General features: G+C 49.4%; 1 protein-coding gene across 9 annotated transcripts; it reads left to right on the top strand.

Annotated features, from left to right (window-relative positions):
- The first annotated feature begins 1508 nt into the window (after positions 1-1508).
- Positions 1509-18609, top strand: LOC144142363 (uncharacterized). Of its 9 annotated transcripts, none has more exons than XM_077673818.1 (11): positions 1510-1674; positions 9055-9124; positions 9197-9283; positions 11756-11791; positions 11990-12046; positions 13216-13269; positions 13391-13453; positions 15479-15505; positions 15579-15635; positions 17550-17609; positions 17720-18587. In XM_077673818.1, the coding sequence occupies exons 2-11, from the start codon at positions 9107-9109 to the stop codon at positions 17777-17779; spliced, it is 519 nt and encodes a 172-aa protein (XP_077529944.1). In that variant the 5' UTR covers positions 1510-1674; positions 9055-9106; the 3' UTR covers positions 17780-18587. The 9 variants fall into 9 exon arrangements, with proteins under 9 accessions (XP_077529950.1, XP_077529946.1, XP_077529952.1 ...); XM_077673819.1 differs by having other exon boundaries at positions 13222-13269; positions 17720-17984; XM_077673824.1 differs by lacking the exon at positions 9197-9283 and having other exon boundaries at positions 1509-1674; positions 17720-18609.
- The last annotated feature ends 6073 nt before the right edge of the window (positions 18610-24682 follow it).

Below are 24682 nucleotides of genomic sequence, written 5' to 3'. Positions count from 1 at the left end.
TGGGTTCATGTGGGATTCGAACCCGGGCTGCCGCCGGCTCAGCAGCTGAGTGCGCTGGACAAGCACAGGACAAGCACACACATGATATGATGGGCCGCCCAACTGTCCGAAACACCCGAAAACGCTGCCAGGTGCCAGGGCCTTCTGGTCGACGCCTAGGAACTCCAGAAGGCAACTAAATAAAGTTTTATTCTCTCTCTCTCTCTCTCTCTCTCTCTTTCTCTCATCGTTGCCCTCCTCTCGGGTCTCTCAGGACCTAGTGCAGACAGCCGGGCATAACATTTACTGAGCGTGAAGGGAGGACAGTACGTAACGTTTCCTTTCAGTGCAACCAGGGACGTCCTTAGAGCGTTTCTGCTTTTACTATACTAGTGTGAGCGAGGCGTGACGCTAGGCGGCGACACAACTGAACACGTGCTAACACTCAGTATCCGTATGCTTATTAATCCTTTGTCAAAATCACTGAGACGGCCGCTTGTTGCGATGAACACGTCGACAACGGCGGCGTGCCAGTGGTGGAAGCGCACCCTTCTGCGTTTCTTGGGCGATCATTTAGCGTCAACTCGCAGGGGGGATTTTCTTTCGCTTGTGCACACCGCAGGCGTTCACATATCTGCCAGCAAAAGACAGCGGAAGAACGAGGCCGATGACACGCACTCACGAGTTCGCACCTCCGTGGGGCGCAGCTAGATAAGATAGGCGGTCAGCAAGCACTGTTCGTGCAGCTAACAAGAGTGCCTGCTATATGCAGCCGATCCCAGATATATCGAACTCCAAGAGGATTGCAAATAAGTTCGATACATCGATAATTCGATATGTGAAATATTTTCTTTCGCATAGGAATTCCAAGGGGATTTCGGACTGCTCAATATAAGCAATAATTCGATATATCTGGGTTCGATATATGCGGGATCGACTGTATATGGTGTATACGTTCGTCGCACGACACGCGCGGGTGTGCGCCACGGTAAGCGTTGGCATTTAACGGCGGAGTGGCAGGCACCACATTCTGACTGCACCTCAGCTACTGTGCTCACAAGATTCGGCGGGAGCACCGACACACTTTCAGGCCACCACTGCAGAGCGAGCAGAAATCATCTTCCGTGGACTATGCCCCGCCGCGTTGGGCGCGTATGGAAACATTTCCGAGGGGGTGCGCCGGCAAGTCGTATCTCTTGATCGCGGGACCCGTGTCGCCATCTTTTGGAAGCGCGGGACAACTTGTGGCGCTTTCGAAACAAACGAGAAATGAGTGAAGGATATAAGGCGCGTTCGGTGCATCGAAATCTGTGTCGGTTTCGTGGCTCGGTCGGTTGTGCGCCGGGCACCTTGCGTTCCGCCCGCGGCGTCATGGGTTCGAAACCGGGCGCCGGAAACTGTTATTTCTTCCTGGCTGCGGACGCGGACTACGACAAGGCGCGCTTGCGGACTACGACAGCGCACGCCAACGCCGCGTGACATTGTGAGTTACTAAAATGCTATGCATTTAAAACATTCAACGAGTTATCGCGTTTCCCCTGGCGACCGATAGGAAGCGGGCAGGCCAGAGATCGCTAGTTCCTGCTCCGTGCGTGTGCTGCTGCTGCTGCTGCTGCCTGCCATAGACAGCGGCGTGTGGTCGGCGGAACCGTCGGCGGAACAAGTGGCCGCACTGAAGGAACTGTGAACACGCAGGTAGGCAAGGCGGCAGCATTGGGTGCACCCATGCATTCACTGGGGCAGTTTGGGGTCGGCCGGAGGCTTGGGATACAGTAAACTACCGTATTTTGAATGTTAATGGGGAGGCTCAATAGAATCGCCAATGACAACGATGACAATGACTTGTTGAAGCTTACGGCCACCTTTTGCACGATTCCCATTTTCCTGCTGCTCAGATTTTATGCGCACCAACCTTACCACCTTTGTTTTTTGGAGGAGGAGGAATAGCATTTATTTGTCTGAGGAGAGTGGGTGGTGGCCTCAGTCCAGGCCGCCTTCAGGCCCCCCAGCAGCCCTCGCCCGGGAGATCAGGTACTCCTGATCCTCGAGCTGGAAGCTGGTCAGTCTGTGCTCCCACTGCTCCAATGTAGGTGATGGAATTGGGTTGGGATGTTTGACGCACTCCCATACGAGGTGATAGGTGGTGTTTGGTGTATTTCATGTTGTGCAGTTGTAGGGAAACACAGTTGGTGAAATATGATGCAAAGTTGTCATGTTGTAGTAGGTCTGTGTTTGGATTCGGCGCCAGATTCGAGAGTATTGTGTATGGAGTGATGGGTGAGGAGGAGGGTAAAGGAGGCGCTCCTTTTTTTTTTAAGTGAAAGCCTATGTTTTCTAAGCTCTACTCTGTAATGTGAATTTTTTATTGTGTGAAATGCTGCGATATCATATTTCATTATTGTTCAGAGGCCCTTGTCAGGCTGCAAAGCCTATAGCCTCTGCTCCCGTCCCTGTAAAGACTCAGGACAAATAAATTCTTTCTTCTTCTTCTTCTTCTTCGTCTTCTTCCGGCGATAATGATATAAGATGTCCGTGTATGTTTTATGTTTTTGGGACTGGGTGGCTGGCCGAGGCGATTGGAGGTGTGCCGTCGGTCTCCCTTGGGGATGCCCGGTGTAAAATGTCGCGGGCAGCGGGTGAGCCGCCTCGTTCTCGGGGAGGGAGGCATGACCAGGCGTCCAAACAATGTGAATGGTCGGGAGAGGATTGGCGTGATTTAGAAGTGTGAGCGCATGCGGAGATATTCGTCCTGATAGGTAATGCTGGCACGCCTGTTGCGAGTCAGTGATGACTAATAATTTGCTTTTTGCTGGAGGTGGCCGCTAGGGCGATGGCTGTCTCTTCTGCGACATCGGTGTCGGTTGTTCGGACTGTTGCAGCTGAGAGCTAGTGATGTCCCTTCGGAACCCACAACCACTGCAACGTGGGCCTGGCGGTCGGGATTTCTTGCGACGTCTGTATAATATACATCCGCGTTGTCGGTGAATTTATTGCTTAAGTATCTCGTTCTTGCATGTCTTCTCCCTTTGTTGTATTCTGGGTGCATGTCTTGGAATGGGGGCTACTTTGATGTTGGTTCGTATGTTTGATGGGATCCGGGTAGGCGCGTTAGATGGTGTAGGGATGGGGTAGCCCAGTTTGTCCAGAACAACGCGGCCCTTTGGAGTTAAAGCTAGTCGATTTAGTTGGCTTGCTTGTTGCGCTTCCAGAATTTCGCTCAAGGTGTTATGGAGTCCAAGCTTGAGAAGGTTGTCTGTAGGCGTAAAAGCGGGGAGTCCCACGGCCAGCTTATACGATTTTCGAATTAGGGCATGCTATTTTAGAGTGTTCCTTGGGGCGTAGTTGGACGTATGGGGTGCCATAGGCGATGCGGCTTGTCAGCAGTGCTTGAACGATGCAGCAGGTGTTCTGTTCTTTAAGACCGCTCTGCTGGGTGCAGATCCGTCGGATCAAGTGCATCAACTGCATGACCGTGGTGTTTAGTTGTGGTAATAAGTCGGTACCTGAGCCGTCTGCATGAAATGGTTCTCCCAAAATGCGAAGTGATGTGACTTGAGGTACCGGGCTGGATGGGATACTAACGGTTGGGTCGGGCGTTGTGTTGGGTGGTCTACCTCGTGTGCGTGCCCGAAGGAGCAGTAAAGCTGACTTGGTAGGAGCGCACGCAAGGCCCCGTCTCTCCAAGTACTCCGCCACGCAGGCTATGGCCTGTTGAAGTCTGTCCTTCTGTTCTCCAGCTGATCCCGTGTTCGTCGAGATTGTAAGATCATCGGCGTAAAAGGCGTGATCTAGTTCGGGGATATCTGAAAGCTGGGAAGGCAGTTGAAGCAGGGCAATATTAAATAGTAAGGGAGAAATAACGGAGCCTTTAGGCGTGCCTTTCGACGGTGTTGAAAATGTGGCCGTTTGTATTGGACCCAGTCGAATTTTAGCGGTACGGTTTAGGAATTAGCGTTATGTCGGCGTACCTCCACTGTGGTTGTAGGTTGCCGGCTAGCTAATGTTTGTTGAAAAGTTCCAGGATGGACTCCTGCGTGTCTTCGTTCAGGTTTCGTAGTAGTTTATTGGTAATTCTGTCCTTGCCTGGCGTGGTGTTACGGGTCAGACGCGCAAGTGCCCCTGTAGCTCTTGCGTTGTAAAAGGGGCGTCCATGCTTGCGTTCGGTTTGCCTCGGTACGGAGGGTGATTTTGTTGCCGCTGTTCTATGCCGAATAGTTTGTTTTGTATCTATGCCGAATAGTTTGTTTTGTATAGTTTGCAATAATTGGTCCGGTGGGTTTGGGTGGTTATGCACCAGGCGTTGGACCTGCTGTTGCGTCGTGGTCTTGGATGGTTTTGAGCACAGTAGATGTCGTAGTATTTTCCACGTTCTTTTAGTGTTCAACGTGCCACTTAATTCACTACAAAATATTCTCCAATTTTGCTTTTGCAGTGTTAGGGCATACTCTGCTGCCTCTTTAGTAATTCGAGCTATTTTTAGTTTTAGTTTTCGGTTCGTTTTTCTGGTTTTCCAGCGTTTGATTGGTCCTCTTCGTGCTGCCCATAGATGGTCGAGCTGGTGAGTGTCAGTAACCGGTGTTTCAGTAGTCAAAGTTGCAGCTTGTGGGGATCCTGGCGCCCGAGCCATTGCGCGATCGCCAGGTTTGTGCCGCTGCGCGGAGCCTTTCCCCTCTCTCCCCGAAACGCCAGCGCGTCTCGGTGCCACTGTGTACAGACGAGCCGTCTTCGAAAACTCCTGCCTGAGGTCGAACTTCAACCTCAGGTTGAACTTCAACCTGAGGTTGAAGGCTGCAGCGACCATTACGGCGATTAAACACGAGATTGCTTTAGAATAACGTACGCAGCCGTACGCAAACAGTTAGCGGACGCTATTTTTTGCGTCGTTCCCACTGTGCATGCGCCGTACGTTAAGCCGATTCTGCGTTTAGCGGACGGAAGAATAGCGGACGCTATTTCAGCAAAATAGCGTGCGTAGTGAGGCCGCTTGCGTTTCTCACATGGCGGCAAGTAGCGCGACAATCATCCACGGTTCCGCTCTTCTGTTGACAGTAATTTGCTTCCGATGGACCAAGTTCTTTGCTCCTGTATTTTTATATACGTCGAGTGGTTAGCACAATTGGTTAGCACGTCGTCCCTAAAGGACGAGTATCTCGTTGGATCAGCGAATTGTAGCAGTTCGATTTCGGCGTATTTCACCGATCCGGGCAGTTGCTTTCAGATGCTGATGCCCTTTCCCGTCTTTCTATTGACGTAAGCTGCAAGACTGGTGAAGAAGTAAATGCACTGACTGCTCTGAGGTTGTGGGAAGGAACAGAAGAACTACAGTGTGTAGGTGGACGGTTTCACGTCCCACCTACACTGCTCAGAAAAGTTCTGGAGCTCTACCACGACAGTCCAGAGTCAGAAGGTCACGACGGCTTCTGGCGAGCCTATTACAAGATCAGGAAGAGGTTCACGTGGCCACACATGAAAAGAGATGTAAGCGCATAAGTCCGCTCTTGTCACTCATGCCAAATCAACAAGGCCAAATACAAACAGAAAATGGATGCTATGACTTTGCCAGCCCATTCAAAAATACCATTTGAGACAGTACATGTCGATTTTGCGGAGCTCAGAAAGGAGGGTGAAGGGGTAAGAAGGACACAGTCTTTCTTATTGTGTATCGATGAATGCTCCGGGATAGTGGCTGCAAAACCAGGAAAGGAGGACGCAAATACTGCAATAGCGCTTTTGAACAGAGAGATGTTTAATGGTGTAAAATTTGTGTCTGACAATGGACCTGCTTTCAGGAGACGAGCAATGATACGCTGGGCGCAACAAACAACGGCTATGATGAATTACCTCCGAACTCTACCCGGTCGACCAAATGAAGGCGATGAACCGCCTAGAAAGATAACCCTCTGTGCGACCCTTGGACAATGAAGCGGTCCCTTTGCGTTTTAGTGGAACTGCCGTAGTTTCAATCAATCGGCTTCTATTTTGTCCAGTCGAGTATCACAAATTCTTCCTGTTCTTATTCTCCTTCAAGAAATCAGATCCATGTCCAAACTCAGAGGATACACCAGTTATTCAGAACCATCCATAACTCACCGTGGCAAGACCACACCACTCGGCCAGCCTCTAGTGGTCGAACAAGCAGCTGTTTTGGTACGATCGGACCTACGTTGCTGCAAGCTGTCCGTCCCAGGCCAATGCTCTAAAGATCACGAGGTGGTTATCGTGCAGGTTCGCCTACCTGACGGGAAACCAATAATTGCAGCATCCGTGTACTACCGTCCAGTCACCGGCTCCCCAAAATCCATCAACTATAATTGGCCACACCACCTCATATCGCAGTACCCCCGCACTCCCATTATCCTCGGCGGCGACTTTAATGCGAAAAGTACCACATGGGGATATGCCTCTACCGATAGCCGAGGTTCCTGCCTTGAGGCGGCCATTGACGACTGTGGTCTCTCCCTTCTCAATGACCCTACGTTAACCACAAGGGTGGGTCTTCATCTCAAGCAAAATAACAGTTCACCTGACCTCACCATTTCTACTACTGGGTGATTCGCGCGTGGAGCACCTACCACCACTTGGGGAAGCGATCGTTACCCGATCCTCCTTACTCTTCGAGGAAAGCGCTTTCGCGCTCGCCAATGCCTTTCACGCATCAACTGGACAGCCCTTCGAACAAACGTTGATATCCCTGAAAAGGCTACCCCGTCGCAATTCACTGCGGCTATACAGTGTGCGAAACTGCAGGCTACAGAGAAAACCATATGCGACTCTTCGACACCTGCCCTGGACGCACATCTCACTAACCTCTGCAAGCGCGTGCAATCTCTCACCACTCGTTACCTCACCAACGGCAAACGTCAGCAAGACCTGATCCGGATTCGATCATCCGAGAATACCAACGAGCCCTTTCCAACGAGCATTGGCATAGCCTTTGTGAGAAGCTTGGTAAAGAACGAGGTCTTTCCAAACTATGGAGCACATTTCGGAGCTTGTCGGGCAAGCGCAAGCAAAAACCCACGTTGTTTGCTTCGCTCACTCTCCGAGACACGCCAGAGAACGTTGAGCGTCGCCTTATTGCGGCGTTTTTCCCGCACGCCTCTCTCAGTCCCCACGCCCCGCTGCCGACCATAATGGTTCCAGACGTGGATAGAGATCTCGACGCCCCATTCACCATGGGAGAGTTTGAAGCGGCTCTTCACCAGGGCGAACCACATTCTGCACCTGGTCATGATGGTGTGACATGGCAGCACCTGCGTAACTTGGATGAGTCGGCAGACTTAATACTGCTAGATATAATTATACTTACTGGGCCTCGGGCGACGTTCCCAATGACCTCAAACTGACGCTAGTTCATCCAGTACCCAAGCCAAACAAAGACCCTTCTGTCCTGACCAACCTTCGTCCAATTTCACTCCCGCCCACCATCTGCAAACTTATTGAGCGCCTAATCAATGCAACAGGAAGTGCTAGCTCTAAAGTCTCCTAATCACCGCAGCGATTGTCTGGCGGTCGCGTGCGCCCGCTCAGCGGATCTATGTCCATGTCGGCGCAAACAGGCGGCGAGCTTGAAGCACGTGCACTAACCTGGTTGTCTGTAACGCAAGCTGGAGCTGCGCTCGAGCTCGAGGCGCCGGGGCTTGTAGCCAGCTCTTCAAAGTAGGCCCAGTTCGGTTGGTGAAGCCTCGGATCTTCTGATGGTAGTCTCCAGATTAATTCTAGGCGTAGCCGGATCATTTTGGTGTCCAAAGAGATCTCGTGACTTCCGCTAGCCGATACTAATTAGATTTTGGCTGGATGAACTCGAGATTCGCTGATTGAGCGACACAAACGGCAGCCGAAACAGAGCTGTGCTGCTCGTGTCAGCCCCCAGGTTTTTTTTTGCGTTTTGTGGTTCTAGAAACCAGAGTTTGGGTTTCTTTCCGCGTCTGAGGTCGGCCCTGCCTTTTCCGAACACATTCATTTTAACTGACAGCATTTTATCCACTTGAAATGCCCCACATAATCTAGTAATTAAGAATACTATTTGTTTGGCTAAGTCAAGACAATTGTACCCTCTGCGTGACACCCGAAATGCGCTTTCAAGCTCGCTCCTCCGTGATACAGTCGACATCGTGAATACAGTTATGGGGAAAACTCAAATGCTGGTAGTCCATAGGTCAGTATATACAACTAGAGCCACTAGATGAAGCGTAGCTTATTTAGTGGCTCTATATACAACTTCTAGAAACAAGATAAATCGAGCCAGCGCCCCTTCCAAGACCCTGGTTACGGGTGGCGGCTCTGGAGTGCGAGGTGGGAAAGTATAAGCAACGAGTTCCACCTCTACAATTCCCATCCCTTTGCCTCCAAAACATGGCGGCATGCCCATGGATAGTACATGCTTACTGAGAACGTTGGCGCCCAGGTGGCAGAAAAATCGCAAGGGTTTCACACGTTGCAGCCACAATGTATATTTGACGTGAAGGTGTCAGCGATGCAACGGTACGCGGACAAGGCATGTCATTCGTACAAAATAAACCAGTCTCGGAATACGATGATCCCACGCAATCTCCAGTAAAATACTTATTAGCAGGGTTAAGGAGTCAAATATTTGATATTAGTTAATCAAAAGCTTCGGCGGTATACCATTGCCCTCGACTTGAGTCACTCTTTCATCGTGACGTACTATACGTACCTGTGAAAACGGGCTTCGCTTTCACCTTTCTGAGCGGCTTTCGAAGCCTATAGTTACGAGCCCTTGTGCGCGGGTTACGTATGTGCGGTGGTGTGTGCGCAAGATCAAAAACTGGGTCCACCACACTGCACGTGTGTATACTGAGTGGGCGGCGTTTTGGGGCACGCACGAACTATCCTGGGAGGGCTGGCAGCTGTCGCGTGAATACCGAGCCTTGCTAAAATATAGACGAAGGCAAACTGGAAGCCCAGAAGTCAACCAGTGCGTCAGGCTGGTACCACTTTTGCCGTTGTTAGCAGTTCCAGCGAACTGTCAACCGACGCGTTATTATATTGCATTCCATATTGCGCGTATACGGCTGTTAGGAGTCAACACAATGTTTTGCCTTTTTTGTTCAGCAACTCCGAAGCAGCGGACTTCTTGCAAGCCACGAAGAAGCCAGAAGAAAACATGGACGGCCAGTGGATGGTATGCGCTTTAATTTCCTTCAGTTCCATGCAGACGACACTGTTTGTGCATTGGCATTCGTTTTCCCAACAGAGGAAGTTCGAGCAGGAGATGCACGGTGCCCTCCAGGAAAGGGCTCGGCTGGACGAGCGCCTCGCGAGGCTCCACGAGGAATTCCAGGTGGCTCCTTTCTCGCCAAAAGGAATCGAACAGACGGCTCAGGTCGCTCACGGCCTCCACGCAGTTCTGGAACGCAGCAGAGATGCCGACTGTCTGATCGCAATTGAAGTGCCTCCTGTGCGTGGCTTGATTTGCCGACTGCTTTGTCTGACAAGATGTGAGGGCTCAGCGTTACATATGCGGCTTTTCCCTCGTTCAACATGGTACATGTATGGGTCCAAACGAACAAACAAGACAAAGCAAAACAATTGATTCGGCTCACGTTACTTCATTTATTTCGGGGCCAGGAAAACAAATGCTTACAGAAAATGAAAAGGCCCCAACCCGTGCCTACTTATAACGGTGCAAATTTGAATCACTGAGTGTTCTTTTCTGAGTTTAAACGTCGTCTATAGATATACATTTCCTTCGAAATAAGTTTAAATGTGGGTACAGGGGATTCACATAGAACCGAACGCCTCGTGCGCACCGCGTAGAGTATTTTATTGTAATTTTTATACTGATGAGACGCTTGAGAAATTTCATCTTTGGCAGCGATACCTCTTTGCTCTGTCTGTTGCGTCTGTAATCAAGGGCTTGACGAAAGTGCGTCTGGTCGCCATGGTAACAGAGCAAAAAAAAAGGTCGACCAAAACATGTTCAGGATTTAAAAGATGTTACGGCTACGACGCGAAGCCTTCTCTGTTGTCGTAAAGCTTACATTCAAAGGAGCCAACTTTATTCGGACGTTCTGGATTTTTAAGCGTCGCTTTTGCTTTGAATTCACCAACTTAATTTTTGTTGTTTGGTGGCTCCAAAAGACCCAAAACTCAGTGCCTTTCTGCGGTACAAGTTTGGTACTACGAAAAATTCCTTCTCATAAGTAGGAGCGTCGCCGCTACGACGCATGTTCCAGGGGTGGAAGCGTGCTTGGGCCTTTCGGAGCAGCTGAGGGGGCAGCAATAATGCTCTTTTGGAGCAGCTTTAGAGCAGTAAAAGGGGAGTTTCGGAGCAGCTTTGAAGCACCAAAAGCGAACTTTGAGCAAGACTTTTTCGGAGCAGATTTGTAGAGTCAAACATCATGATTGGCAATTTTTCATTTCTGGTAAATACACACACATAAAAAACAACAAAAAATTCAAAAATATTTTACTCATCCTTCGATCCGTACTGAGCCGACCACTTTTTCAACAAGAAAGGAAATATACGTTTCTGGAATGAAAGCATCAGAACCGACACAGCAATAACTACGAAGGAACTAGAGATAAGGGATGTTTTGAATGGCTACAGCTAACTAGGCTTCAGACGAGTGAAAAAGAAATGTCCCTTGTATTACAACACCATTGCAGCAATGAGGAGCAGCCAAGAGAAAACCAAAGGTAGGCGATGATGGCCTCTGTTGCACCTAAGAAGAGCGGTTTACCTTCGTTCTACACAAATGGAAACGAAGAAAAAAAAACGAGAGAAAATGTCCAATGATAGATGCTTCTAAGCAAAAAGTTCCGCCCAACTTCGTAGTGCTCATTCCTTTAACGAGCGTGCCAGTGTTTATGAACTTTTTTAGCGGAGAGAGCGGGCTCACCGGAGGGAGGACGGCGGGGAGGGGGGATTCCAATGAATGAATGAATGACTTCATTGCAGAGAGGAGGCTAAAAAGCCCTGTGGGTAGGGAATGGAAAATATGCATTTAAGTAATGTTTAAGTTTCGCTATCAATGTAGCTGCCTCTCTGGGGAATAAAAAAAAAAAGAACATTGATGTACGGCTATCCCTCTCGCTTGTGCCAGGGTCGCGCCACTCATCTCATCCTGTTCGACGGGACACGACAGGGCACGACGGGATCTAACCTTCGCAGCAGCAATCGCACTCGCTATGAGATGAAATGGCTAAGGTCCGGATGAACAGTAAAACTTCTATTTTTCGCTTTTGACAATAAGCGGGAAGATTGCAACTCTTGCTGGTGACGACGCATGCACCACGGCGCAGTTCACTGTGCGGTGAAGCTGCGTTTAGGGCCAAAGTTTACGCATTGCCCGCACCCCAATTTCACTCCCAAGTCCCGTAAAACCGCGCCGTCACTTGGAGAGCAGGAAATTGGGACAAGAAACTCGGAGCGACGGAGAGCACCTCATCGTGAATGACAGCTGATCGACGAGTCCCTCCTACTGCCCCCCTGCGCAATGCGACTGGCATTGAACATATCACCTCACAGTTTCCAAACCCATTTTGCGCCACCGCTTGGGAGCAGTCCTGGCGCAATATTGGAGCAGGATGGCGCGGGAAAAGCGGACTGGCGCAGCGTGGCGCGGCACTTCCATGTTCAGTGGCGAAACGGTTACACTAAATTGCTTCTCCCGGGTTTACGCAACTCCTCAAAATGATTTCCGTCGTTTCGCTACTTGAGCTCCATTTTGCAAGGGCTGCATTTCCATGCGGAGCTGACGTTTGATTTGCGTTGTCCCGTTTCTTGTTCTTTTTTTTTCCTGTTTCGCAGGCGCAGAAAGCAATACAGCTCGAGCATTCTCGGACCGTAAGTACCTTGGGAAAAGCAGCAGCTTCATGTCACGCTGATGTCTTTTGTGCGGTTTATTTCTGGAATGCAAACAATCGCCTGTTCAGCAAAAACCTTCTTTCAGACGGCTCCCTTACGAGAGTGGCGTTCGTATCACTCTTATCCTCGGCGTTTGTTTTTTATTCCTTCACTTGGGTGCTTTCTGTTTTCGCGCAGGCGTGCACTGGCAGTGACACGAAAAGCCCACCTGAACAGGACAGAGGTTACTCTCACGTAAGAACTCGTTGCAGTTTCAATTTGGCTGAGCGACACTGCTCTCTGGGCGCGCCTGTAACGAGAGTTTTAGTGAGAGTGACGACACCCGCATACGTTATAACGTTTTGAAGCATGTTTATCGCATTGAAGTGACAAATTTAATTACAGTTTGATTGATTGATTGTAGGGTTTAACGCGCCGACGCAACGCAGGCGATGAGGCGCGCCGTAGTGGAGGGCTCCGGATTCATTTTGACCACCTGGGGATGTTTAACGTGCGCCGAAATCTCGTACACACGGGCGTTTTTGCTTTTCGCCTCCATCAGAAAAGCGGCCGCCGCGGCCGGGAATCGAAGCCGCGACCTCGTGCTCAGCAGCGCAACGCCTTAGCCACTGAGCCACCGCGGCGGGTAAAATTAATTAAAGTTGTGCAGTTCAACATTTTGCGGCAAACGAACCATGAATTGCGGCTTCGGTGTGCGCTTTGCAAACCACTTCTTTCTGCATTGGAAATACGAGAAAAGTGCATTTTTTCAACCGCGATTGGAAGCAACCGCGGTGTTGTCAGAAAGAAAGAGCTCGGACCCCACACCCCCTCAACCCCGGGTCTTTCCAATGTAAGACAAGTAATGGCTGAAACTCCCCCCCCCCCCCCCTCCAAAAAAAAAAAAAAAAAGAAAGAAACTCCTCCCTTCCACTTCGTCAAGAAGGACGAGCAGTCAAGCTGCAGTTCCTCCTCGATCGACGCATCTGTGCACGAAACAAGCTACTTTTGTTTGTACCTTGCGATTGAGAATACTTCGTAGCTACTATAACTGAATCAAATTCGGAAGGCCTAGAGTTTTATTATAACTGACAAACATGGTCTTGCCCCCCCCCCCCCCCCCCCCCAATGTGCTGCCAGCAGAGAGGAATACTGTAACGTCTACGACTTCACTGCGAACTACGTAATCACGAAAAGTAGGGGAAACTCGGTGTAATGTTAGGGTCGTCTTAGCAGCTAATTTTCATACAATTTCTTTCGGTATAGTTTTGATAAAACAACAATTACAGCCGTTTTCCGTAACCACGCACACTCCCTCCGCGAAAGTATACTCCGATTTGTCCGCGCGCTATATGTGGGGCACGTGCAGTTTTGCTGTAAAGCGTTGTGCTAACTCGCCGTTCCTTTTTTTGCCCATCGTTCACCCGCAGGAGGGCGGTCGGGGTGCCAGCGAAGCATGCTTCGGCCCGGAAATCGAGGTGATTCCGACAGGTCCCGAAAGAAGGGGACAAGTGCGATCACATTTCACCCGCGAAGTGGCCACGTTTTCACCCGCTGTTTCACCGAGACACCGCTTTCTCTGTTCCTCTTTCCGAGCAGGTTGCTGCGAGCTACGACGAAGCGTACTTCCTTGTGGGTGACCTGAAAAGAACCGTACAAGAGGTGAGCACTGTAAGCGGGCAGCGAGCTTGTTTTGCGTCTCCATGAGCACAGCGACACTGTTTATATAAACTTGAGTTCCATCCGTGCCTGGCGTCGCTCAAAACTCGCCCTAGTAAGGTGGAGAGGAGGAAACACGATAGTCCCCGAAGTATGAGGGAAAGCGGCGAGGAGGAAAGGAGCCGACGAGTAGGTGTGGGGAGTGCGCGGCGCAGACGTTCGGGTGGGGAGGCGCGCGCCGGAATTGGCTGCGCCCAGGAATGCGTGTATAAGCACTGGCGCGCAGGTGTTCTCCTGGTTGAGAGGGACGGCATCAAAGATGGGCAGACCCAAGAAAAGCCAAGTTAAATCTAGTGCAGACCACCAGCTCCTAGCTAGATGCTTCCTCAATCTAATTCGCATCTTAATTGCGAAGGTGGCCGAATTTCCTTATTTTATTGTTTACTTTAACACTAGCTTTATTTGCTCCTATTTCTATTTCACACGCACTCTGGTGCTTGGGCATATCGCTTCGTGGCTAGCGTCAGCTCGGTCCAAGAGCAAGGTGAACTTCAAGAAAAGCAAATATTTGGGCAAATGCTCCCCCAAATGAAACATTCCTCGACAGGAGATCAGGTCAGAGCAGCCGCGATAAGGCAACTGTATTTAGAAACAAACTACGTAGATCAATAACACTGATCTAGATTGACTAATAGCACGCAATGCCACCGCCAGCTGGGCTGACGTCGCGCCTCTGCAGGCGCTCTTCTGCCTCTCTCTCACTCTCTCTCTCTGGCCATGCATCGACAGCGCAAAGTTTAGCCGGCATGCTCCGCTCACGAATCACCGGTAGTAGTGCAACCAGTGCATTCTGCCGGTGATGACATATGGAGCGCAAATTCAGCGCCTTACTAAATAAATGGAAAGCACACTGTACAGTGTCGGCTCAACGGGCCATGGAATAAGGAATAACACCAGGGGACGAGAAACGAGCTACAAACTAGAGTAGAAGATATCAAAGAAAGAAAAAGAAATGGACTTGGGCTGGCCGTGTGGTGAGACGAACCGACAAGCGGTGGACAATGAGGGTAACAGAGTGGGTACCAAAGGATGGGCCTAGAAGAAGGGGAAGGCCGGCAGCGCGATGAAGGGATGAAATACAGAAATTCGGGGGTAAACTGTGGACTCGAGCAGCGCAGGACAGGACCGGTTGAGAGGTCAGTGGGAGAGGCCTCGGCCTTAGTGCTGCAGTGGACCTGGGCAGGCTGCTGCTGCTGCTGCTGATGGTGATGATGATTAATCTTGAGAAAAGTGACACGAAAAGAGAATTACGTCGCCTTTTTATGCAAATGTGACGTTAAAAAAAAAAACTGGCAGGCAGTCAGTGCAGAACGGGCTTCTTTCACCTCCACCTTGCTCAGTACAAGAGGTGTAAGACTGAAACAGGGAGGCCCCCGAAAATAGTTACACGCTGAACTTCCTGACACCCCCACAGGTTTCTTAGTGCCACTGCGAAAGGGTACCGATTAATTTGACTATATCATGGCTGACGAGCAGAGCGCAACTTAGTTTCGCGCGTAAAACGAGCAAAGTGCAACGATTAAAGCGCAACTTAGCAACTTTGTTTCGCCGAAAATCTCATTACTGGACTCGAGTTGAATTATGAGAGCTTAAAGTAAGAACTTGTAGTGTTTTATGGTGGCCTATATATTTCTTGAAGCGCATACGGAGAAATTCCTTGCGGATGTAGAGCAGCGAAAAGGTCGGTTTAAAAGCGAGCGTTGGGCATTTCTTGCCACCCTGTAGCCACGAGGACCATCCGTGGCGCTGATTAGGTACCCCCTGTGTGCATAGCTTTCTCGCAAGCCTGTGTCGACCGCGTCAATAACCGCAGGAAATGAAAATCGGCTTGTGGGAATAGTTGCACACCTGGTCACAAGAGGAATTCGCCGATGAAAGTGCACAAGGTGTACGTTTTCCCGTCTTAGCGTGACAACATCGTTGTCCCTAGCACTAACAGCTCGTTCTTTTTTTCTTTTTTTTTTGTAGCTTCAGAAAGAAGTCCGCGAAAAAGACGTGAGTCTCTTGCTGTCGTTTGTCTGCTATCTCTCTCTTGTTGAATTTCCGATTATAAATTCACTGTTTTCAGAATGACATTGAATTGCTCAAGGCAACTGTCTCCACCCTGCAAGGTGACCTAAGACACGTAAGGAATCTGCCGCTTCCTGTTAACAGAAAAATTCTGGTCTCAGAATTTTTTCGTGTGCGTTTTCTGTGGAATTGTGCCGTTACAGTGCAGGCATTCACTGCCGCGCCAAACACTGATCAAAAGGAAGCACTGCTAAGTATAGTCAACAGTTTCAGCCAACCGAAAAGTAATCCCATAAAAGCGAGTTACAGTGCACCGTTTCCCTTCCTTTTACCTGTGGAAAGGGAACGGGGCGCTAAACCGTAATCCGCGTATCCTGAGCTTCAACCGTGCTGCGCCAAAGAATGGTCCTCGCCGCATAAGTATACACCATTTTCCATAAGCAGCCTGGAAAGCAGGAAAATACTCGCAAACCACTCCTCTCGGCGGCCCGCGCGACTTCCGCTCCTGGCGGATCAGCGTTGCCTGTGCGGAACAGCAACGGAACGGCAACGCGATAACGCGCGTATGTACTTTAAGGGGTCGTGCAAGTTTGCTGTTTGTTTTAGTTGCGTGTGGCTCAGCGCGCGCGGCCACACCCACGCCGAAAAAGAAAACGTTTGTATAGCTGTAAAACTAGTGGTGCTAGGAGGTTCGGATTTGGTATAAGTAGTCAGTAAACTTTATTGGAGCCCGAAAAGACGGCGGCACCTTTAGGTGCCGGACGGGGCGGTTCCCTGTTCGCGGGACCCGTATGCGGCCAGCAGCACCTGGCTCCTGGCCAGGGGCTCTAGAAATTAATGAAAGAGGAGAGCGAAAGGGTTGGAGCTTACGTGGCAGATTTCCTTACCAGAATGTAAAAATTCGCGTAGCTCTGTCTAAACACGTCTGCCATAACGGGATGGTTCTTGACGAAACCGCACTGCAGTGCAGTATATGTAGGGTTGTTCGTTTTCGGGTTTCATATATTTTTTTTAAATCTTCGGGTAAAAATTGGGTGCTATTTTTCAAACTGATAATCGGGGAGAAATCGAGATTTTTTAATAAAGCATTCGGAAATTCGGGTTTTTCGGGCTAGATCACAGACACTCAATGTAATACACTCAGTTTACTTTATCAGTAGGCATCACTAGCTTCTTAACTCCAACGCATTAAAATTGGTGTTTGTTTTAGGCTGGTTATAGCGAGTACTATATAAGAGTTTTCTAGCAAATACTCTTCAAAATTTGGAGTTTGTTTGGAAATGGATCAGTAATGATGACAGTCGATAACTTCTGAGGAATGAAACATCTTATTCACAAAAAGCTGGTCATGGATTTTTTAGACATTCGTCTTTACATGCGTAACATGTCGGTCTCCATTCGAGACGGGTCCGATCGTTGAACGTACCTCGGCCAGCAGAAAGTTCCATCGACATCGCACCTTGCGTTAGCTGGGCACAGCAATGTCGGTGCAGCGTTTGCCAGGCTGAGGTAGCGAGCGGTGGAGTCGCGCCAATACTCGGTGATTTCGAAAGCTGTGTTTGCGGGCCTTGCTTCGAGCAAGTGTGGTTGAAAATGGCGTACCGTCAGCCCACAATCGTGCAAATCGCCACTTTGAAGAGGTCAGTTCGGAGAGAAATCGGGTTTAACCCGATGCTCCTTGTTAAACATGTTCGGGGTGTAAAAATTGGGTAAAATCGGGTTTTACCCGAAAATGAACCCTAAACTTCATGTGGTGCGAGTTAAAAAGGTGTAACTTGTGATTAGGCATACCTTCGACGGAAACGAGCGAACGCACGCACAAGCAAAAGGGTTGACAGCTGCACCGGTTGGTATACACGCATTCACAGTGGTGCAACAGCGCACACTTGACGTGACGGAGAGGAGTAAACAACACGGGCACTGATGCTGTCTCCACTTCTTTGCGTCAAGTTTGCGCTGTTCCATCGTTGTATGCGCGCACGAGTTTGGGCAGTGCAAATGTGTGTCCCGCCTTCTTTCAATTTTGCAGGTCCAAATTCAGTGCGAGGGACGCATAGCAAAGGTGGAGAGGTCCATCGCGGCTTTGGAGGTGATCTCAGTCATTTTCCTCGTTCCCTTAGAAAGAAGCAAAGAAAGCGCGCGCATACACTTGAGCGGTGCATGCCGACACGTTCTGTTCCGTTCTTGCCGCAACTGCAGGAGGCGCAGGCTTCGCTCGGGGAAGCGGTGGCCAGCAGCCAGGGCGACCAAAGCTGGTAACTCTCTCCAATTGGAACAAGCGGAGAGTCGTGGGACGTATGCAGCGCATATACAGTGGGACGTATACAGCGCTGCTGCCCATTCTCTGCTTCGTCTGACTCGATTGCTGATCACATTTGCAGTATTTATTTAGCTTATAATCAATTCAGACACAAAATAAAAAAATGTCTTCTGGGGCACTTAGGTTTTCTTGCGTGGTTTGACGGCGAAAAATTATCTCTTCCTCCGGTCATGTCAAGGGTACTTCTCTCCCTCTCTTTTTCTTTCTTTCAATAAGCGTGTGTCCATTCATTTCTTCGTCTGTTGACGCGAATCGCTGCGACAGAGGCAAAGGCTGGACGCTATTCGCATGCCAGCTTCGCCCCAGCGTCAGCGCTCTCGTTCTCCGCGTGCACCCGTTGTACGCGCGTGCCGCCACGGGCACCTGTCACAGCGCACACACCTGCCAGGCTAACTCTTGTTACACTGCGGCACGGCGCCGGCTTAGCGCTGTGGTTAGCGCGCCTCGGCTGTTGCTCTGGCGACCCGGGTTCAACTCCCACAACAACCCAATTCATTGTTTCTATTTAGCAGCAGCCATTTTCACACTATTCGTGTCGATGACGCGACTGCAGTCACTTTTCGCATTTGGTGAGAGAGCGAAGGCTTTCGCCCTAATAATTAATGTCGTTACATCGCCCTCTTTACATGGGCCGTAACGCGTGCAGTGGGTGCTCAAGTTTTCAAAAAGACCGCAGTTGTGAAGCTGTCTCTTCGTCTGTTTCTGCACTCACAGGGGCCGTAGCATTGACAGGCGAAGATCACAAGCTTTTTGCAGGGGCTGGGGCTGTCGTCGTCTCACGTCGTCGCCGATGTAGTGCCGGTACTAAAATACCGGGTCAATCGTTTCTGCCTCGCGCTAGAACGTAACGCGTATACTAGAAGAACACACCGAGGCACTCGTTTTCCAACGACTCGTGCTAGAACACCTCGTGCTTCCGTGACACGAGGCCTTACAGCAAAGCTGTATACCTCTAACCCCCAACGCTTTCGAGCTACGCACCTTTATTTAGTGCCTCTAGGTTTCACCTCCGTGGGCAATAACGCCAAGGCGCCAAGAATACTTATACGCATGCTTCGCCCCTCCCCAGGTTTCCCGTTAGTCGAGATTTCCGGGATTAGTTCTTTTTTAAAGCTGTGCTTTCTATCTTTCCCTGAAGGCGTCCGGCTCTCGGCAGAACGCGCTACACGAAAGCCAACTTTACATAAACGCCTCAAGGAAAGAAATTGCCTCCCGCGGTCGGAATCGAACCTTGGTGCCTCGTGTTATGAAGCCGACGTCTATCCTTTTGTGCCATTCGGACACGGTCGGAGCGGTTTGGATATGTATCGTATGCTCTGCTAGGTGCTTTGGGGGGAGGGGGGTGCTCGGCTTTCTCGTGAGGGATTCATTGGCTGTCGCCCGAGTCTAAATTTCGACTCGCAGGCAGTTTGAACTTTGATCGCCGCGGCTTTGACTTTGGCACTTCACAATTGGAATCGCACACAAGAAAACTTCGCCTTTCAACCATCGTCGTCGTGAGACGGAGGGGCTTACGGCCACCCCTCAGGCACGTCTTTCGAAAAGAAAAAAGTCGGAACGCGCTAACCATGCTTCCTGTGATACTATGAAAATCAGCACTTACAGGTGTCAAATACCGCAGTCGAGTTTGACCCGCTTCATTTATGTTTGCTGTTAAGCACATGTGTACAAGGCCCTGTCTAGGCAATACATGGCGTTCCCATTCGGCACTTGTGCCCGTGCGATACTCTTTAGCGCCTTTTGTGCCCCACGCTTGAGCACCACTACGTTCGCATCTTCGTTAACGGCCTTTCTTTTCCCAGTTGTTTGGGCGCTTAGTTTTAAAAAGTGGCGCAACTGATCGAGTGCAGCGTCGCGACGTGTCGACGCACTTCTTTCGCGACTGTTCTCCAACTGCACTGGGGTCAAAACGGGCACTCAAAACAGCACATGCAGCAACGTATAGTACAACAAAAGCGCATTCTTGATAGTGCTGTGGTATCAAACAAATATCAAGGTTGGTGGGCACAAGGAATGCTCGAGGACTCTCCCATTTTCATATGGAAAAAGCAAACTGGTTGAGCACGCACTTGGCGAACCTATTTGACAGGGGCCGAAGCCTTTATAGTGTGGTCGTCATATGGCGCGCAGCATGTATGCTTCGTTGACGTCATTAGTGGTCTACATTTATGTGCACCCCCCCCCCCCCCTAACGTCGCGCCCCTTAAATCAACGGGCGGGGTGAGAGGCCGCGGGGCGCCACCTGAAAGCACGTCAAGGCAATACCCGGGGAATGTATATGCTGCTTTTCATGCACGAAACGCGGTGCTCTTAGGTTGCGCCAACACGGGAGCGATTCGTGCGCTCCGAAACAGGCGGCGTGATTGTTGCACCAAACTCACCCAGGGAAGTCGAACTCCCAGCATGCATGAGCGAACTGCCAAATATTCTTGGAGCGTACCCGTACAAAAATGCCTTATGGGCGTCTATTGAAAAATGTATGGTGAGCTATGGCCGCCTATAGGTCTCTATGGTCACCCATAAAAAGGCATAAATTAGGCTATAGCCAGCTATTGAAGTTTTGATGGATCCTACACTAAAGACTGTAAACCATACAATTCTCTTTAGACGATTATAGAACATCCTAATGTGTTTAGTCTATGGAGTCACAGCTATTCAGGTAACTATAGCCAGCTAAAGAAATATGTATGGCTTTAGTTCTATAGACAAGCCACGGCAAAGCTCTTTTGGCTGGCTATAGACCATTTTTTAGCTTGAAGTCTACAGACTCAAAACCATTCAGCTGTCTTCTGCCAGCTATTGAAAAGAGTTCGTCCTAAAGCTATAGAGAGAAAGCCATAAAAGCTCATTCGGCTGGCTATAGGCCGTTGTTTCGCTCTAAGTCTACAGACTTCAAACCATTCAGCTGTCTTTTGCCAGCTATTGAAAAGAGTTCGTCCTAAAGCTATAGAGAGAAAGCCATAAAAGCTCATTTGACTGGCTATGGGCCGTTGTTTAGCTCTAAGTCTACAAACTTGGAACCATACGGATGTCTTCTGCCAGCTATTGGAGAGAATTTGCTTTAAAGCTAAAGTGAGGCAGCCATAAAAGCTTCTGCTGCTGGGTACAGTACAATATATAACTGTAAACCTTTAAATGTGTGATAATTAAGCAACATTTTGCCGGCATTAAGAAAGCGTTTGGAGCAGAACTTACAAGCCTGCATCCATAAAGGCTTCTTTAACTAACTTCATAGTAATATACGGCTCCAAGTTTCCAGCCGCTAATCGAAAAGTGACAACACAGATTGGATAACGATGATGAGGTTGATCGGCCGGTTATATGAACGTATTTGTTCAATAAGGTTAGGTACTTATTATACCAACAATACGGGAAAAGTACAATTAAAAGAAGCCACTGATTAACGCTCAAATTAAGGTTGCAACTTTGGATACTGCGCGTCCGCAAAGCTTGCAAATGAGCGTTGACCGAAAGGCGTACAATTTCGTAGAATTATTCCTCTGTGGCCCTTCGCTGCCGTGGTCAAGTGAAAAAGCGGGCTTCTCTAAAAACGGCCCTCACAGCGTCGAAGCAGATTGGAAATAACTTTCGCGGCCCAGGGTACGCTCTCTCAGAAATATGGTGGAAGCTGCGAACAACCGCATTCTTTCTCCCGCGGACCCCACTTTCAGATTAGTCATTGAGAAAGGGCGAAGGAGGCGCGTTGAAGAAATTCTGGGAAGCGATGAAAGGGTATAGGGGACACCCCTGCTTCCTGTTTTATTTTCTTTTGTTTGTTTGACATACTGGTTTTGGCGATGGGTACCGAAGGACACGGCCGTGCGGCCCGCGCTGTGTTAGTATTCCTGCGCGCAGCAATGCTAGTGACAGACAATGTTCCCTGAGTACTGAGAACAGATACAACTTTTTTCGGATGAAGAAAACAAAATGTTAAGCGATCTTGTACTTACAAAAAAAAATTACCAGCAAACAAGTTAGAAAAAGATCGAAAGATGGGCATGTATCTCCGCACTATTTGCTATCGCGATGGACCTGCTTATACCTGGATGTACTCAGTCAGCCACATTTCGTCTCCTTCTTCATGTGCGCGGGCATGGCACGTGTTGCCTGGTGCTGGGAATTTCGACTCGACGGCAATGTGCTCGTGTAGATGGTGTGACGCCAAGCAAATGTGTCGCTTTTTGGTGTCGTGAATTTCTGTGTTTATGGTGACAGTGTTACGATTAATTCAACAACTTCAAGTCATGCGAAAATGGATACCTGCGATACTGTGACAGGAATTTCATCGTACGCAAAACTCTAGGGTGAGTGATCTTACGAACTGATGAGACTCTATAGTGCGAGAAATGCAGGACTTTTTTTGGTGTTCACGAATACTTTTCTAAACTACCCTGCACCACATGGGCACTGCAACGTAGACAGAAGTGAAGATTTGGCCGCGGTGATGTGACAAAAATAATTTTTTCGCGAACTGAGAAAACTTACAAGGAACTAATTGAGTGAACTTGGAAAAACGTTTTTTTATCATTGCATTGTGTGCGACCATCTTCATTGTTTTGTTGAGAGTGCATTTCCATTTTAGCCACCGAACTTGCAGCTGTGTGCGTTGAGTACTGATTGTAATGAACGACTTCTGAGTGCTTTCTTTTCTATGGACTACCCAGCACCTGTAGGTATTTGTGTCTCGGCGGACGTTCGCGGGGAATGTGCCGCGTAGTGTGGCTGTCGAGCGAGTCACTTAAGCGTGAGCCAGGGTGTTGGAATGCGTGTGCTGTGTTTTTCGATCGGCGTATGTGAACAACTGTTTACTGGTGGTGAAGTAGCGTAGATAGTAGCCATTTATGTGATGAATGGAATGAATAAACCCCTTGATTTTGCTTTCCTTGAATGCCTGTGTTTAAGCCTTTTGTGAATGAAAACTGGCGAAGTGATTGCAATCACAACCTCGCACTCCCCCTATATCGCTGAAGTGTTCACGGAGCATATATTACAGAATGCACCTAAGTGCCACAGGACAAGTTCTAGAGATCTGCAAGGCTCTATGCCGGCATGGCAGCGTGCTAATAATTTATCAGCGGCTGCTGCTGTCGCTGTTTTTCAAGTAGTGGTGATTCTCTTCTGGCTGCATCTCATGCAAAAATATTGTATGGTCGGCTATTGACAAACCTTCTTATGGTTGTCTTTAGCTATTTGGCCCAATTATCTTTAGACATTTCTATGGCTGTCTTTAGCCATTCCTATCGACATTCCTATGGGTGTCTTTAGATTCTTCTATAGCCGTAGCGATATCCAAAGAAGACCTAAGACAGCCATAGAACCGGCTATAGAAGCAGCTAAGGACACCCATAGGGATTTCAATACGAATAGCTAAAGACAACCATACAACCGGCTATAGAAGAACCTAAAGACACCCATAGGAATGTCGATAAGAATAGCTAAAGACAGCCGTAGAACCGGTTATAGAAGAAGCTAAAGACACCCATAGGAATGGCGATACGAATCGCTAAAGACAGCCATAGAAAAGTCTAAAGATTATTGGGCCAAATAGCTAAAGACGACCATAAAATGGATTTTCTATAGCCGACCATACAATATTTTTGTATGGGTACAAATACCGAGTAACGACAGTGTTCTATTGGTAAAATGTCCAGCATTCCTGAAAAGCAGAGAGACACGTCGCTGCTCTGCGGGGTCCGGGAAGCTGCAGGGCGGAGGTGAGACAGCAAAGAAAAGGAAGAGCACGCAGCTTCGTGCGCGTCACGCGGAACATCCCGAATGTTGACTTCGGCCGTCGGGCTACACAACTGGGGAAATCAGAGCAGGAGTGGACGAGCCCGCTTCCTGGCTGATTGGCTCGTAGCAACGCAATCGCCTTCATTGGCCTCGCCGTCATCGTTGTCAACCAGCTTGCGTTCAGAACGAGGCCTGCAGGAGGGGCACCCTGTTCTGCGCTGATCGCCGGCCGTCGCAGCCTCAATAAACGTGGGCTCGGCCACACGTAATACAGCTGACACTGAACCTGCACTGGAGTTCCGCACTAGCGGACAAACGCGGAGCCGTCCGTTTGAGCGCGTTAAGCCTGGCTGCGCGAGTAACTGCCCCCACCCCCACCCCGCCGCTGCACGGATAAAAGGGCTACCGGTGATGTGCGCGTCCTGCGCTGCCCAGGGGGCGCTGCGGAAGCGGTTCCGGGCAGTACGGGACCCGCGCACTATGGGACCCGTACAAAGCTGCGCGGGTCCCATAGGATCGCGTGTTGACAGAAGCGAAATGAGCTCGATGTTCCCGATTGTTTTGCGACATGCATGGTCACCAGCCCGTCCCCGATGAGTCCGATCTCTTCTGGCGATCAACTTGGCGTTAGGGGAAAAAGCTTTGCAGCGCTAAATACGTCTACAGCACCGACGAAAGTGTCGGGACGGTGACGGCGCTCTGCCACTCGCAGGTTCACCGATCGATGGTCGTATGAAGTGAAATTTGAAGTGAAACTTCTAGTTTAAATTATACTTACTACTCTAGGCGACACGGGCTTTTCAACAACAGCCGATCAAAAAAGGAGAGTGACGCAATCGGCGATGATGACGCTTTAAAAGCCAGCGAGTGCGGCGGACCTCTGGCTGGCCTGCGTTTAAGCATTTAAGAATGAGCATTTAAGGAGCATTTAAGAATGAAAGGCAGAAGAAACGCCTATATCATGAAGCACAGAGCACTGTGGGGATATAACAGATATGAAGTAGTGAGAGGAATCTGGAAGGGAGTAATGGTACCAGCACTCACCTTTTCAAACACAGTAGTGTGTGTCAAATCAAATCAGAGATTCAATCAGGGCTAGAAGTAAATCA

The sequence above is a fragment of the Haemaphysalis longicornis genome, unplaced genomic scaffold (genome assembly GCF_048455015.1).
Source record: "Haemaphysalis longicornis isolate Haplotype H1 unplaced genomic scaffold, Haemaphysalis longicornis Haplotype H1 scaffold_6, whole genome shotgun sequence".
Lineage (NCBI taxonomy): Eukaryota > Metazoa > Arthropoda > Arachnida > Ixodida > Ixodidae > Haemaphysalis > Haemaphysalis longicornis.
Note: the sequence above shows the minus strand (reverse complement) of the source record. Positions and strands in the feature narration are given on the sequence as shown.